Source organism: Salvelinus fontinalis, unplaced genomic scaffold (genome assembly GCF_029448725.1).
Source record: "Salvelinus fontinalis isolate EN_2023a unplaced genomic scaffold, ASM2944872v1 scaffold_0118, whole genome shotgun sequence".
In the NCBI taxonomy this organism is placed as follows: Eukaryota; Metazoa; Chordata; class Actinopteri; order Salmoniformes; family Salmonidae; genus Salvelinus; species Salvelinus fontinalis.
The window spans coordinates 286,548-303,890 of NW_026600327.1; the positions used below are offsets into that span (position 1 = coordinate 286,548).

Here is a 17,343-nt window from a genome sequence, read left to right on the forward strand (position 1 = left end):
CCAGTCTAGGAGTGTTAATAAAAGTCTTATTGAAACACTGAAAGGGGTCCAGAGCAGTCTAGGAGTGTTAATAAAAGTCTTATTGAAACACTGAAAGGGGTCAGAGCAGTCTAGGAGTGTTAATTAAAGTCTTATTGAAACACTGAAAGGGGTCCAGAGTGTTAATAAAAGTCTTATTGAAACACTGAAAGGGGTCCAGACCAGTCTAGGAGTGTTAATAAAAGTCTTATTGAAACACTGAAAGGGGTCCAGAGCAGTCTAGGAGTGTTAATAAAAGTCTTATTGAAACACTGAAAGGGGTCCAGAGTGTTAATTAAAGTCTTATTGAAACACTGAAAGGGGTCCAGACCAGTCTAGGAGTGTTAATAAAAGTCTTATTGAAACACTGAAAGGGGTCCAGAGTGTTAATAAAAGTCTTATTGAAACACTGAAAGGGGTCCAGACCAGTCTAGGAGTGTTAATAAAAGTCTTATTGAAACACTGAAAGGGGTCAGAGCAGTCTAGGAGTGTTAATTAAAGTCTTATTGAAACACTGAAAGGGGTCCAGACCAGTCTAGGAGTGTTAATAAAAGTCTTATTGAAACACTGAAAGGGGTCCAGAGTGTTAATAAAAGTCTTATTGAAACACTGAAAGGGGTCCAGACCAGTCTAGGAGTGTTAATTAAAGTCTTATTGAAACACTGAAAGGGGTCCAGAACAGTCTAGGAGTGTTAATTAAAGTCTTATTGAAACACTGAAAGGGGTCCAGAGTGTTAATTAAAGTCTTATTGAAACACTGAAAGGGGTCCAGACCAGTCTAGGAGTGTTAATAAAAGTCTTATTGAAACACTGAAAGGGGTCCAGACCAGTCTAGGAGTGTTAATAAAAGTCTTATTGAAACACTGAAAGGGGTCCAGACCAGTCTAGGAGTGTTAATTAAAGTCTTATTGAAACACTGAAAGGGGTCCAGACCAGTCTAGGAGTGTTAATTAAAGTCTTATTGAAACACTGAAAGGGGTCCAGACCAGTCTAGGAGTGTTAATAAAAGTCTTATTGAAACACTGAAAGGGGTCAGACCAGTCTAGGAGTGTTAATTAAAGTCTTATTGAAACACTGAAAGGGGTCCAGACCAGTCTAGGAGTGTTAATAAAAGTCTTATTGAAACACTGAAAGGGGTCCAGAGTGTTAATAAAAGTCTTATTGAAACACTGAAAGGGGTCCAGACCAGTCTAGGAGTGTTAATAAAAGTCTTATTGAAACACTGAAAGGGGTCCAGACCAGTCTAGGAGTGTTAATAAAAGTCTTATTGAAACACTGAAAGGGGTCCAGACCAGTCTAGGAGTGTTAATAAAAGTCTTATTGAAACACTGAAAGGGGTCAGAGCAGTCTAGGAGTGTTAATTAAAGTCTTATTGAAACACTGAAAGGGGTCCAGAGTGTTAATAAAAGTCTTATTGAAACACTGAAAGGGGTCCAGACCAGTCTAGGAGTGTTAATAAAAGTCTTATTGAAACACTGAAAGGGGTCCAGAGCAGTCTAGGAGTGTTAATAAAAGTCTTATTGAAACACTGAAAGGGGTCCAGAGTGTTAATTAAAGTCTTATTGAAACACTGAAAGGGGTCCAGACCAGTCTAGGAGTGTTAATTAAAGTCTTATTGAAACACTGAAAGGGGTCCAGACCAGTCTAGGAGTGTTAATTAAAGTCTTATTGAAACACTGAAAGGGGTCAGAGCAGTCTCGGAGTGTTAATAAAAGTCTTATTGAAACACTGAAAGGGGTCCAGACCAGTCTAGGAGTGTTAATAAAAGTCTTATTGAAACACTGAAAGGGGTCCAGACCAGTCTAGGAGTGTTAATAAAAGTCTTATTGAAACACTGAAAGGGGTCAGAACAGTCTAGGAGTGTTAATTAAAGTCTTATTGAAACACTGAAAGGGGTCCAGACCAGTCTAGGAGTGTTAATTAAAGTCTTATTGAAACACTGAAAGGGGTCCAGACCAGTCTAGGAGTGTTAATTAAAGTCTTATTGAAACACTGAAAGGGGTCAGACCAGTCTAGGAGTGTTAATAAAAGTCTTATTGAAACACTGAAAGGGGTCCAGACCAGTCTAGGAGTGTTAATAAAAGTCTTATTGAAACACTGAAAGGGGTCCAGACCAGTCTAGGAGTGTTAATAAAAGTCTTATTGAAACACTGAAAGGGGTCCAGACCAGTCTAGGAGTGTTAATAAAAGTCTTATTGAAACACTGAAAGGGGTCCAGAGCAGTCTAGGAGTGTTAATAAAAGTCTTATTGAAACACTGAAAGGGGTCCAGACCAGTCTAGGAGTGTTAATTAAAGTCTTATTGAAACACTGAAAGGGGTCCAGACCAGTCTAGGAGTGTTAATAAAAGTCTTATTGAAACACTGAAAGGGGTCCAGACCAGTCTAGGAGTGTTAATAAAAGTCTTATTGAAACACTGAAAGGGGTCCAGAGTGTTAATAAAAGTCTTATTGAAACACTGAAAGGGGTCCAGACCAGTCTAGGAGTGTTAATAAAAGTCTTATTGAAACACTGAAAGGGGTCCAGACCAGTCTAGGAGTGTTAATTAAAGTCTTATTGAAACACTGAAAGGGGTCCAGACCAGTCTAGGAGTGTTAATTAAAGTCTTATTGAAACACTGAAAGGGGTCCAGACCAGTCTAGGAGTGTTAATAAAAGTCTTATTGAAACACTGAAAGGGGTCCAGAGCAGTCTAGGAGTGTTAATTAAAGTCTTATTGAAACACTGAAAGGGGTCCAGACCAGTCTAGGAGTGTTAATAAAAGTCTAATTGAAACACTGAAAGGGGTCCAGAGTGTTAATAAAAGTCTTATTGAAACACTGAAAGGGGTCCAGAGTGTTAATAAAAGTCTTATTGAAACACTGAAAGGGGTCAGACCAGTCTAGGAGTGTTAATTAAAGTCTTATTGAAACACTGAAAGGGGTCAGAGCAGTCTAGGAGTGTTAATAAAAGTCTTATTGAAACACTGAAAGGGGTCAGACCAGTCTAGGAGTGTTAATTAAAGTCTTATTGAAACACTGAAAGGGGTCCAGAGCAGTCTAGGAGTGTTAATAAAAGTCTTATTGAAACACTGAAAGGGGTCCAGACCAGTCTAGGAGTGTTAATTAAAGTCTTATTGAAACACTGAAAGGGGTCCAGACCAGTCTAGGAGTGTTAATAAAAGTCTTATTGAAACACTGAAAGGGGTCCAGAGCAGTCTAGGAGTGTTAATTAAAGTCTTATTGAAACACTGAAAGGGGTCCAGACCAGTCTAGGAGTGTTAATAAAAGTCTTATTGAAACACTGAAAGGGGTCCAGAGTGTTAATTAAAGTCGTATTGAAACACTGAAAGGGGTCCAGACCAGTCTAGGAGTGTTAATTAAAGTCTTATTGAAACACTGAAAGGGGTCCAGACCAGTCTAGGAGTGTTAATAAAAGTCTTATTGAAACACTGAAAGGGGTCCAGACCAGTCTAGGAGTGTTAATAAAAGTCTTATTGAAACACTGAAAGGGGTCAGACCAGTCTAGGAGTGTTAATAAAAGTCTTATTGAAACACTGAAAGGGGTCAGAGCAGTCTAGGAGTGTTAATAAAAGTCTTATTGAAACACTGAAAGGGGTCCAGAGTGTTAATAAAAGTCTTATTGAAACACTGAAAGGGGTCCAGAGTGTTAATAAAAGTCTTATTGAAACACTGAAAGGGGTCCAGAACAGTCTAGGAGTGTTAATTAAAGTCTTATTGAAACACTGAAAGGGGTCCAGACCAGTCTAGGAGTGTTAATAAAAGTCTTATTGAAACACTGAAAGGGGTCAGACCAGTCTAGGAGTGTTAATTAAAGTCTTATTGAAACACTGAAAGGGGTCCAGAGTGTTAATAAAAGTCTTATTGAAACACTGAAAGGGGTCCAGACCAGTCTAGGAGTGTTAATTAAAGTCTTATTGAAACACTGAAAGGGGTCCAGAGTGTTAATAAAAGTCTTATTGAAACACTGAAAGGGGTCCAGAGTGTTAATAAAAGTCTTATTGAAACACTGAAAGGGGTCCAGACCAGTCTAGGAGTGTTAATTAAAGTCTTATTGAAACACTGAAAGGGGTCCAGACCAGTCTAGGAGTGTTAATAAAAGTCTTATTGAAACACTGAAAGGGGTCCAGACCAGTCTAGGAGTGTTAAAGTCTTATTGAAACACTGAAAGGGGTCAGAGCAGTCTAGGAGTGTTAATAAAAGTCTTATTGAAACACTGAAAGGGGTCCAGACCAGTCTAGGAGTGTTAATAAAAGTCTTATTGAAACACTGAAAGGGGTCCAGACCAGTCTAGGAGTGTTAATTAAAGTCTTATTGAAACACTGAAAGGGGTCCAGACCAGTCTAGGAGTGTTAATAAAAGTCTTATTGAAACACTGAAAGGGGTCAGACCAGTCTAGGAGTGTTAATTAAAGTCTTATTGAAACACTGAAAGGGGTCCAGAGCAGTCTAGGAGTGTTAATAAAAGTCTTATTGAAACACTGAAAGGGGTCCAGACCAGTCTAGGAGTGTTAATTAAAGTCTTATTGAAACACTGAAAGGGGTCCAGAGCAGTCTAGGAGTGTTAAAGTCTTATTGAAACACTGAAAGGGGTCCAGACCAGTCTAGGAGTGTTAATTAAAGTCTTATTGAAACACTGAAAGGGGTCCAGACCAGTCTAGGAGTGTTAATTAAAGTCTTATTGAAACACTGAAAGGGGTCAGAGCAGTCTAGGAGTGTTAATTAAAGTCTTATTGAAACACTGAAAGGGGTCCAGAGCAGTCTAGGAGTGTTAATTAAAGTCTTATTGAAACACTGAAAGGGGTCCAGAGCAGTCTAGGAGTGTTAATAAAAGTCTTATTGAAACACTGAAAGGGGTCCAGAGTGTTAATAAAAGTCTTATTGAAACACTGAAAGGGGTCCAGACCAGTCTAGGAGTGTTAATTAAAGTCTTATTGAAACACTGAAAGGGGTCAGACCAGTCTAGGAGTGTTAATAAAAGTCTTATTGAAACACTGAAAGGGGTCCAGACCAGTCTAGGAGTGTTAATTAAAGTCTTATTGAAACACTGAAAGGGGTCCAGACCAGTCTAGGAGTGTTAATTAAAGTCTTATTGAAACACTGAAAGGGGTCAGAGCAGTCTAGGAGTGTTAATAAAAGTCTTATTGAAACACTGAAAGGGGTCCAGACCAGTCTAGGAGTGTTAATTAAAGTCTTATTGAAACACTGAAAGGGGTCCAGACCAGTCTAGGAGTGTTAATTAAAGTCTTATTGAAACACTGAAAGGGGTCCAGAGCAGTCTAGGAGTGTTAATTAAAGTCTTATTGAAACACTGAAAGGGGTCCAGACCAGTCTAGGAGTGTTAATTAAAGTCTTATTGAAACACTGAAAGGGGTCAGAGGTCAACTAACTGAAAGTTTAAAGGAAGTTATTGAATAACCATTCTGTATCACAACCGGCCGTGATTGGCTGGTGTTACCTGGGTACAGACTCAGAGGGCTGGGTGTTACCTGGGTACAGACTCAGAGGGCTGGGTGTTACCTGGGTACAGACTCAGAGGGCTGGGTGTTACCTGGGTACAGACTCAGAGGGCTGTGTGTTACCTGGGTACAGCCTCAGAGGGCTGGGTGTTACCTGGGTACAGACTCAGAGGGCTGGGTGTAACCTGGGTACAGACTCGGTGGGCTGGGTGTTACCTGGTACAGACTCAGAGGGCTGGGTGTTACCTGGGTACAGACTGAGGGCTGGGTGTTACCTGGGTACAGACTCAGAGGGCTGGGTGTTACCTGGGTACAGACTCAGAGGGCCGGGTGTTACCTGGGTACAGACTCAGAGGGCTGGGTGCTACCTGGGTACAGACTCAGAGGGCCGGGTGCTACCTGGGTACAGACTCAGAGGGCTGGGTGTTACCTGGGTGTTACCTGGTACAGACTCAGAGGGCTGGGTGTTACCTGGGTACAGACTCAGAGGGCTGGGTGTTACCTGGGTACAGACTCAGAGGGCAGGGTGTTACCTGGGTACAGACTCAGAGGGCTGGGTGTTACCTGGGTACAGACTCAGAGGGCTGGGTGTTACCTGGGTGTTACCTGGTACAGACTCAGAGGGCTGGGTGTTACCTGGGTACAGACTCAGAGGGCTGGGTGTTACCTGGGTGTTACCTGGTACAGACTCAGAGGGCTGGGTGTTACCTGGGTACAGACTCAGAGGGCCGGGTGCTACCTGGGTACAGACTCAGAGGGCTGGGTGTTACCTGGGTACAGACTCAGAGGGCCGGGTGCTACCTGGGTACAGACTCAGAGGGCTGGGTGTTACCTGGGTGTTACCTGGTACAGACTCAGAGGGCCGTGTGTTACCTGGGTACAGGCTCAGAGGGCCGTGTGTTACCTGGGTACAGACTCAGAGGGCTGGGTGTTACCTGGGTACAGACTCAGAGGGCTGGGTGTTACCTGGGTACAGACTCAGAGGGCCGGGTGTTACCTGGGTACAGACTCAGAGGGCTGGGTGCTACCTGGGTACAGACTCAGAGGGCCGGGTGCTACCTGGGTACAGACTCAGAGGGCTGGGTGTTACCTGGGTGTTACCTGGTACAGACTCAGAGGGCTGGGTGTTACCTGGGTACAGACTCAGAGGGCTGGGTGTTACCTGGGTACAGACTCAGAGGGCAGGGTGTTACCTGGGTACAGACTCAGAGGGCTGGGTGCTACCTGGGTACAGACTCAGAGGGCCGGGTGCTACCTGGGTACAGACTCAGAGGGCTGGGTGTTACCTGGGTGTTACCTGGTACAGACTCAGAGGGCCGTGTGTTACCTGGGTACAGGCTCAGAGGGCCGTGTGTTACCTGGGTACAGACTCAGAGGGCTGGGTGTTACCTGGGTACAGACTCAGAGGGCTGGGTGTTACCTGGGTACAGACTCAGAGGGCCGGGTGTTACCTGGGTACAGACTCAGAGGGCTGGGTGCTACCTGGGTACAGACTCAGAGGGCCGGGTGCTACCTGGGTACAGACTCAGAGGGCTGGGTGTTACCTGGGTGTTACCTGGTACAGACTCAGAGGGCTGGGTGTTACCTGGGTACAGACTCAGAGGGCTGGGTGTTACCTGGGTACAGACTCAGAGGGCAGGGTGTTACCTGGGTACAGACTCAGAGGGCTGGGTGTTACCTGGGTACAGACTCAGAGGGCTGGGTGTTACCTGGGTGTTACCTGGTACAGACTCAGAGGGCTGGGTGTTACCTGGGTACAGACTCAGAGGGCTGGGTGTTACCTGGGTACAGACTCAGAGGGCTGGGTGTTACCTGGGTACAGACTCAGAGGGCAGGGTGTTACCTGGGTACAGACTCAAAGGGCTGGGTGTTACCTGGGTACAGACTCAGAGGGCTGTGTGTTACCTGGGTACAGACTCAGAGGGCTGTGTGTTACCTGGGTACAGACTCAGAGGGCTGGGTGTTACCTGGGTACAGACTCAGAGGGCTGTGTGTTACCTGGGTACAGACTCAGAGGGCTGGGTGTTACCTGGGTACAGACTCAGAGGGCTGTGTGTTACCTGGGTACAGACTCAGAGGGCTGGGTGTTACCTGGGTACAGACTCAGAGGGCTGGGTGTTACCTGGGTACAGAGCTCTGCTGATCATGCCTGGAAGTATGATGAATATAAACGGTAACATCTTGAGGTAGGACGCCAGGATAGAAGCTCCTTTGGCATGAGACAGGTTCTTAGCTGACAGGGACCTCTGCACGATCACCTAAACACACACACACACACACACACACACACACACACACACACACACACACACACACACACACACACACACACACACACACACACACACACACACACACACACACACAGAATGTATGAGACAGTGAGTCAATTTAACATAAAGAGTGTCTTCATGACCAATAGAAATGTCTAACTAACTCCCTCTCTCTCTGACTCAGTCTAACTAACGCTCCCTCTCTCTCTGACTCAGTCTAACTAACGCTCCCTCTCTCTCTGACTCAGTCTAACTAACTCCCTCTCTCTCTGACTCAGTCTAACTAACGCTCCCTCTCTCTCTGACTCAGTCTAACTAACGCTCCCTCTCTCTCTGACTCAGTCTAACTAACGCTCCCTCTCTCTCTGACTCAGTCTAACTAACGCTCCCTCTCTCTGACTCAGTCTAACTAACGCTCCCTCTCTCTGACTCAGTCTAACTAACGCTCCCTCTCTCTCTCTGACTCAGTCTAACTAACGCTCCCTCTCTCTCTGACTCAGTCTAACTAACGCTCCCTCTCTCTCTGACTCAGTCTAACTAACGCTCCCTCTCTCTCTGACTCAGTCTAACTAACGCTCCCTCTCTCTCTGACTCAGTCTAACTAACGCTCCCTCTCTCTCTGACTCAGTCTAACTAACTCCCTCTCTCTCTGACTCAGTCTAACTAACGCTCCCTCTCTCTCTGACTCAGTCTAACTAACGCTCCCTCTCTCTCTGACTCAGTCTAACTAACTCCCTCTCTCTCTGACTCAGTCTAACTAACGCTCCCCCTCTCTGACTCAGTCTAACTAACGCTCTCTCTCTCTCTGACTCAGTCTAACTAACGCTCCCCCTCTCTGACTCAGTCTAACTAACGCTCTCTCTCTCTCTGACTCAGTCTAACTAACGCTCCCTCTCTCTCTGACTCAGTCTAACTAACGCTCCCTCTCTCTCTGACTCAGTCTAACTAACTCCCTCTCTCTCTGACTCAGTCTAACTAACGCTCCCTCTCTCTCTGACTCAGTCTAACTAACGCTCCCTCTCTCTCTGACTCAGTCTAACTAACGCTCCCTCTCTCTCTGACTCAGTCTAACTAACTCCCTCTCTCTCTGACTCAGTCTAACTAACGCTCCCCCTCTCTGACTCAGTCTAACTAACGCTCTCTCTCTCTCTGACTCAGTCTAACTAACGCTCCCCCTCTCTGACTCAGTCTAACTAACGCTCTCTCTCTCTCTGACTCAGTCTAACTAACGCTCCCTCTCTCTCTCTGACTCAGTCTAACTAACTCCCTCTCTCTGACTCAGTCTAACTAACGCTCCCTCTCTCTCTGACTCAGTCTAACTAACGCTCCCCCTCTCTGACTCAGTCTAACTAACTCCCTCTCTCTCTGACTCAGTCTAACTAACGCTCCCTCTCTCTCTCTGACTCAGTCTAACTAACACTCCCTCTCTCTCTGACTCAGTCTAACTAACGCTCACTCCCTCTCTCTGACTCAGTCTAACTAACGCTCCCTCTCTCTCTGACTCAGTCTAACTAACGCTCCCTCTCTCTCTGACTCAGTCTAACTAACGCTCCCCCTCTCTGACTCAGTCTAACTAACGCTCCCTCTCTCTCTGACTCAGTCTAACTAACGCTCCCTCTCTCTCTCTGACTCAGTCTAACTAACGCTCCCTCTCTCTCTGACTCAGTCTAACTAACGCTCTCTCTCTCTGACTCAGTCTAACTGTAACACTCCCTCTCTCTCTCTGACTCAGTCTAACTAACTCCCTCTCTCTCTGACTCAGTCTAACTAACGCTCCCCCTCTCTGACTCAGTCTAACTAACGCTCCCTCTCTCTCTGACTCAGTCTAACTAACTCTCTCTCTGACTCAGTCTAACTAACGCTCCCTCTCTCTCTGACTCAGTCTAACTAACGCTCTCTCTCTCTCTGACTCAGTCTAACTAACGCTCCCTCTCTCTCTGACTCAGTCTAACTAACGCTCCCTCTCTCTCTGACTCAGTCTAACTAACGCTCCCCCTCTCTGACTCAGTCTAACTAACGCTCTCTCTCTCTCTGACTCAGTCTAACTAACGCTCCCTCTCTCTCTCTGACTCAGTCTAACTAACTCCCTCTCTCTGACTCAGTCTAACTAACGCTCCCTCTCTCTCTGACTCAGTCTAACTAACGCTCCCTCTCTCTGACTCAGTCTAACTAACGCTCCCTCTCTCTCTCTGACTCAGTCTAACTAACGCTCCCTCTCTCTCTCTGACTCAGTCTAACTAACTCCCTCTCTCTCTCTGACTCAGTCTAACTAACTCTCTCTCTGACTCAGTCTAACTAACGCTCCCTCTCTCTGACTCAGTCTAACTAACGCTCCCTCTCTCTCTCTGACTCAGTCTAACTAACTCTCTCTCTGACTCAGTCTAACTAACTCTCTCTCTGACTCTCTAGTTGTTTCAGAGCTCCAGGTCGCCAGGTCGTGATGGTCGCCAGAGATGCAGGACTAAAGTCGTCATTGCCAAACCAGGAAGTGTCCACCGCTCGCCACTAGCATCGTGCCCTGTGATTGGAGGACATCGCTACTTGCAGGGCCAATCACTGCAGCCCTCCGATACTCGCTCCAGCCGGTCGCCACGACGACACAGCCCTGCCTACAAAGGGGCGGGACTTTCCCCTGGCCACGCCTCCCCACGTCGAGCATCCATTCCGGCAGGAGCTATGGGCGTGTCCTTCTCCAAACTGACCAATCAACTACTGAGGGGGCGGTATATAGCCTCACAGACGAAAGCGTCGCTTGACAACAAGGAGGTCGGCTAGGATTGGCTAATGTATGGACCAATGGGACGGCTAGCAGGAAGTTAAACAGACAATGTAACTGGATGTTGTTGTTTTTTATGTTTGTCTGATTGGTTGCTTTGACCAGATCATGTGTCTGATTGGTTGCTTTGACCAGATCATGTGTCTGATTGGTTGCTCTGACCAGATCATGTGTCTGATTGGTTGCTCTGACCAGATCATGTGTCTGATTGGTTGCTCTGATCAGATCATGTGTCTGATTGGTTGCTCTGACCAGATCATGTGTCTGATTGGTTGCTCTGACCAGGTCATGTATCTGATTGGTTGCTCTGACCAGATCATGTGTCTGATTGGTTGCTCTGACCAGATCATGTGTCTGATTGGTTGCTCTGACCAGATCATGTATCTGATTGGTTGCTTTGACCAGATCATGTGTCTGATTGGTTGCTCTGACCAGATCATGTATCTGATTGGTTGCTCTGACCAGATCATGTACCTGATTGGTTGCTCTGACCAGATCACGTGTCTGATTGGTTGCTTTGACCAGATCACGTGTCTGATTGGTTGCTCTGACCAGATCATGTGTCTGATTGGTTGCTCTGACCAGATCATGTGTCTGATTGGTTGCTCTGACCAGATCATGTGTCTGATTGGTTGCTCTGTTCAGATCATGTGTCTGATTGGTTGCTCTGACCAGATCATGTGTCTGATTGGTTGCTCTGACCAGATCATGTGTCTGATTGGTTGCTTTGACCAGATCATGTGTCTGATTGGTTGCTTTGACCAGATCATGTGTCTGATTGGTTGCTCTGACCAGATCATGTGTCTGATTGGTTGCTCTGACCAGATCATGTGTCTGATTGGTTGCTCTGACCAGATCATGTGTCTGATTGGTTGCTCTGACCAGATCATGTGTCTGATTGGTTGCTTTGACCAGATCATGTGTCTGATTGGTTGCTTTGACCAGATCATGTGTCTGATTGGTTGCTCTGACCAGATCATGTATCTGATTGGTTGCTTTGACCAGATCATGTGTCTGATTGGTTGCTCTGACCAGATCATGTGTCTGATTGGTTGCTCTGACCAGATCATGTGTCTGATTGGTTGCTCTGACCAGATCATGTGTCTGATTGGTTGCTTTGACCAGATCATGTGTCTGATTGGTTGCTTTGACCAGATCATGTGTCTGATTGGTTGCTCTGACCAGATCATGTGTCTGATTGGTTGCTCTGACCAGATCATGTGTCTGATTGGTTGCTCTGACCAGATCATGTGTCTGATTGGTTGCTCTGACCAGATCATGTGTCTGATTGGTTGCTTTGACCAGATCATGTGTCTGATTGGTTGCTTTGACCAGATCATGTGTCTGATTGGTTGCTCTGACCAGATCATGTATCTGATTGGTTGCTTTGACCAGATCATGTGTCTGATTGGTTGCTCTGACCAGATCATGTGTCTGATTGGTTGCTCTGACCAGATCATGTGTCTGATTGGTTGCTCTGACCAGATCATGTGTCTGATTGGTTGCTCTGACCAGATCATGTGTCTGATTGGTTGCTTTGACCAGATCATGTGTCTGATTGGTTGCTCTGACCAGATCATGTGTCTGATTGGTTGCTTTGACCAGATCATGTATCTGATTGGTTGCTTTGACCAGATCATGTGTCTGATTGGTTGCTCTGACCAGATCATGTGTCTGATTGGTTGCTCTGACCAGATTAATAACTTGACTGGACATTTTCTGGATGTTTCTCTATTGTTTAAAGAACGTTATGTGAATGTTGAAAATGGGACTCGGCAGGATGAACAGAGAATATTGCAGATGAACATGATACAGGTATCAGGGTATCAGCACAGGTGCTCATGATTCACTCTGCTACAACGTGATAGCTGCTGGACCAAAACAGAGGATAAGTTTAGCCTCTCACTTCATATTCTAGTAGGACCAAAACAGATACGTGATAGCTGTAGGACCAAGACAGATACAACGTGATAGCTGTAGGACCAAGACAGATACAACGTGATAGCTGTAGGACCAAGACAGATACAACGTGATAGCTGTAGGACCAAGACAGATACAACGTGATAGCTGTAGGACCAAGACAGATACAACGTGATAGCTGTAGGACCAAGACAGATACAACGTGATAGCTGTAGGACCAAGACAGATACAACGTGATAGCTGTAGGACCAAGACAGATACAACGTGATAGCTGTAGGACCAAGACAGATACAACGTGATAGCTGTAGGACCAAGACAGATACAACGTGATAGCTGTAGGACCAAGACAGATACAACGTGATAGCTGTAGGACCAAGACAGATACAACGTGATAGCTGTAGGACCAAGACAGATACAACGTGATAGCTGTAGGACCAAGACAGATACAACGTGATAGCTGTAGGACCAAGACAGATACAACGTGATAGCTGTAGGACCAAGACAGATACAACGTGATAGCTGTAGGACCAAGACAGATACAACGTGATAGCTGTAGGACCAAGACAGATACAACGTGATAGCTGTAGGACCAAGACAGATACAACGTGATAGCTGTAGGACCAAGACAGATACAACGTGATAGCTGTAGGACCAAGACAGATACAACGTGATAGCTGTAGGACCAAGACAGATACAACGTGATAGCTGTAGGACCTGAACAGATACAACGTGATAGCTGTAGGACCAAGACAGATACAACGTGATAGCTGTAGGACCAAGACAGATACAACGTGATAGCTGTAGGACCAGAACAGATACAACGTGATAGCTGTAGGACCAGAACAGATACAACGTGATAGCTGTAGGACCAAGACAGATACAACGTGATAGCTGTAGGACCAAGACAGATACAACGTGATAGCTGTAGTACCAAGACAGATACCACGTGATAGCTGCTGGACCAAAACAGAGGATAAGTTTAGCCTCTCACTTCATATTCTAGTAGGACCAAAACAGATACGTCATAGCTGTAGTACCAAGACAGATACAACGTGATAGCTGTAGGACCAAGACAGATACAACGTGATAGCTGTAGGACCAAGACAGATACAACGTGATAGCTGTAGGACCAAGACAGATACAACGTGATAGCTGTAGGACCAAGACAGATACAACGTGATAGCTGTAGGACCAAGACAGATACAACGTGATAGCTGTAGGACCAGAACAGATACAACGTGATAGCTGTAGGACCAAGACAGATACAACGTGATAGCTGTAGGACCAAGACAGATACAACGTGATAGCTGTAGGACCAAGACAGATACAACGTGATAGCTGTAGTACCAAGACAGATACAACGTGATAGCTGTAGGACCAAGACAGATACAACGTGATAGCTGTAGGACCAAGACAGATACAACGTGATAGCTGTAGGACCAAGACAGATACAACGTGATAGCTGTAGGACCAAGACAGATACAACGTGATAGCTGTAGGACCAAGACAGATACAACGTGATAGCTGTAGGACCAAGACAGATACAACGTGATAGCTGTAGGACCAAAACAGATACAACGTGATAGCTGTAGGACCAAGACAGATACAACGTGATAGCTGTAGGACCAAGACAGATACAACGTGATAGCTGTAGGACCAAGACAGATACAACGTGATAGCTGTAGGACCAAGACAGATACAACGTGATAGCTGTAGGACCAAGACAGATACAACGTGATAGCTGTAGGACCAAGACAGATACAACGTGATAGCTGTAGGACCAAGACAGATACAACGTGATAGCTGTAGGACCAAGACAGATACAACGTGATAGCTGTAGGACCAAAACAGATACCACGTGATAGCTGTAGGACCAAGACAGATACAACGTGATAGCTGTAGGACCAAGACAGATACAACGTGATAGCTGTAGGACCAAGACAGATACAACGTGATAGCTGTAGGACCAAGACAGATACAACGTGATAGCTGTAGGACCAAGACAGATACAACGTGATAGCTGTAGGACCAAGACAGATACAACGTGATAGCTGTAGGACCAAGACAGATACAACGTGATAGCTGTAGGACCAAGACAGATACAACGTGATAGCTGTAGGACCAAGACAGATACAACGTGATAGCTGTAGGACCTGAACAGATACAACGTGATAGCTGTAGGACCAAGACAGATACAACGTGATAGCTGTAGGACCAAGACAGATACAACGTGATAGCTGTAGGACCAAAACAGATACAACGTGATAGCTGTAGGACCAAGACAGATACAACGTGATAGCTGTAGGACCAGAACAGATACAACGTGATAGCTGTAGGACCAAGACAGATACAACGTGATAGCTGTAGGACCAAGACAGATACAACGTGATAGCTGTAGGACCAAGACAGATACAACGTGATAGCTGTAGGACCAAGACAGATACAACGTGATAGCTGTAGGACCAAGACAGATACAACGTGATAGCTGTAGGACCAAGACAGATACAACGTGATAGCTGTAGGACCAAGACAGATACAACGTGATAGCTGTAGGACCAAGACAGATACAACGTGATAGCTGTAGGACCAAGACAGATACAACGTGATAGCTGTAGGACCAAGACAGATACAACGTGATAGCTGTAGGACCAAGACAGATACAACGTGATAGCTGTAGGACCAAGACAGATACAACGTGATAGCTGTAGGACCAAGACAGATACAACGTGATAGCTGTAGGACCAAAACAGATACAACGTGATAGCTGTAGGACCAAAACAGAGGATAAGTTTAGCCTCTCACTTCATATTCTTAGTTTTCGCAGAAGTCGTCCAATTCTGCTGTTTACTTTGTGCATCGCTGTCTCTACCTGTAACTCACCTTGTCTGGGATGTCTGTCTACTGTCACATGAATTGAATGTTTGCAGGACATTTGCCAGAAATGTTTTGGAATGTTTTTTTTTTTAAACATGGTCTTTTCCTGGCCAATGGGGCGATCTGGACGTTTGTTGAAACCTTAAGATATAAGGACCTTTATTAGATGTTCCTCTGTTTGAGAGGGCTGTCCTCTCCGGGCCTCCGTAGTCTGACCAGCTAGGTTTACTTGCCTGGAGAGACTCTGGGTGGCCTAACGCTCACTCTGATTGGTTACTGGGACTATAGGGGCTGGGAGTAACGTTTTTGAAACGATGGCAGATTTTTCCAATGTTGGACATGAACGTTGTTAAAACGTTAGGAGAATGTTATCAATAAAGTGATCTTGACTGAACGTTGTTGGTTGGTTTTTACTGTTATGAGTGAAAGGTCAGGGGTTAGAGGTCAGGGGTTAGAGGTTACCTGGTCAGTGTATCAGTAGCATGTAGCCAGTACAGTCAGTCCCAGGGTTAGAGGTCAGGGGTTAGAGGTTACCTGGTCAGTGTACCATTAGCATGCAGCCAGTACAGTCAGTCCCAGGGTTAGAGGTCAGGGGTTAGAGGTTACCTGGTCAGTGTATCAGTAGCGTGTAGCCAGTACAGTCAGTCCCAGGGTTAGAGGTCAGGGGTTAGAGGTTACCTGGTCAGTGTATCAGTAGCATGTAGCCAGTACAGTCAGTCCCAGGGTTAGAGGTCAGGGGTTAGAGGTTACCTGGTCAGTGTACCAGTAGCATGTAGCCAGTACAGTCAGTCCCAGGGTTAGAGGTCAGGGGTTAGAGGTTACCTGGTCATTGTACCATTAGCATGTAGCCAGTACAGTCAGTCCCAGGGTTAGAGGTCAGGGGTTAGAGGTTACCTGGTCAGTGTATCAGTAGCATGTAGCCAGTACAGTCAGTCCCAGGGTTAGAGGTCAGGGGTTAGAGGTTACCTGGTCAGTGTATCAGTAGCATGTAGCCAGTACAGTCAGTCCCAGGGTTAGAGGTCAGGGGTTAGGGGTTACCTGGTCAGTGTACCAGTAGCATGTAGCCAGTACAGTCAGTCCCAGGGTTAGAGGTCAGGGGTTAGAGGTCAGGGGTTAGAGGTTACCTGGTCAATGTATCAGTAGCATGTAGCCAGTACAGTCAGTCCCAGGGTTAGAGGTCAGGGGTTAGAGGTTACCTGGTCAGTGTACCAGTAGCATGTAGCCAGTACAGTCAGTCCCAGGGTTAGAGGTCAGGGGTTAGAGGTTACCTGGTCAGTGTACCAGTAGCATGTAGCCAGTACAGTCAGTCCCAGGGTTAGAGGTCAGGGGTTAGAGGTTACCTGGTCAGTGTACCAGTAGCGTGTAGCCAGTACAGTCAGTCCCAGGGTTAGAGGTCAGGGGTTAGAGGTTACCTGGTCAGTGTACCAGTAGCATGTAGCCAGTACAGTCAGTCCCAGGGTTAGAGGTCAGGGGTTAGAGGTTACCTGGTCAGTGTATCAGTAGCGTGTAGCCAGTACAGTCAGTCCCAGGGTTAGAGGTCAGGGGTTAGAGGTTACATGGTCAGTGTATCAGTAGCATGTAGCCAGTACAGTCAGTCCCAGGGTTAGAGGTCAGGGGTTAGAGGTTACCTGGTCAGTGTATCAGTAGCGTGTAGCCAGTACAGTCAGTCCCAGGGTTAGAGGTCAGGGGTTAGAGGTTACCTGGTCAGTGTATCAGTAGCGTGTAGCCAGTACAGTCAGTCCCAGGGTCAGAGGTCAGGGGTTAGAGGTTACCTGGTCAGTGTACCATTAGCATGTAGCCAGTACAGTCAGTCCCAGGGTTAGAGGTCAGGGGTTAGAGGTTACCTGGTCAGTGTATCAGTAGCGTGTAGCCAGTACAGTCAGTCCCAGGGTTAGAGGTCAGGGTATAGAGGTTACCTGGTCAGTGTATCAGTAGCGTGTAGCCAGTAGTCAGTCCCAGGGTTAGAGGTCAGGGGTTAGAGGTTACCTGGTCAGTGTACCATTAGCATGTAGCCAGTACAGTCAGTC

At 46.1% G+C, this 17,343-nt stretch overlaps 2 protein-coding genes across 3 annotated transcripts in view; one reads left to right on the plus strand and one right to left on the minus strand.

Annotated features, from left to right (window-relative positions):
* Positions 1-10,521, plus strand: part of LOC129843334 (protein FAM83G-like) — a 50,797-nt gene extending 40,276 nt beyond the window's left edge. The window contains exon 6 of the mRNA XM_055911969.1: positions 10,156-10,521. Within this exon, the coding sequence (XP_055767944.1) occupies positions 10,156-10,521 (366 nt within the window). The remainder of the gene's footprint in view (positions 1-10,155) is intronic.
* The window catches only part of LOC129843333 (sodium/mannose cotransporter SLC5A10-like), a 174,417-nt gene that overhangs the window by 64,806 nt on the left and 92,268 nt on the right, over positions 1-17,343 (minus strand). For both annotated transcript variants that reach the window (XM_055911968.1, XM_055911967.1), the window contains exon 9: positions 7,596-7,731. In XM_055911968.1, coding sequence (XP_055767943.1) covers positions 7,596-7,731 — 136 coding nt within the window. The remainder of the gene's footprint in view (positions 1-7,595; positions 7,732-17,343) is intronic.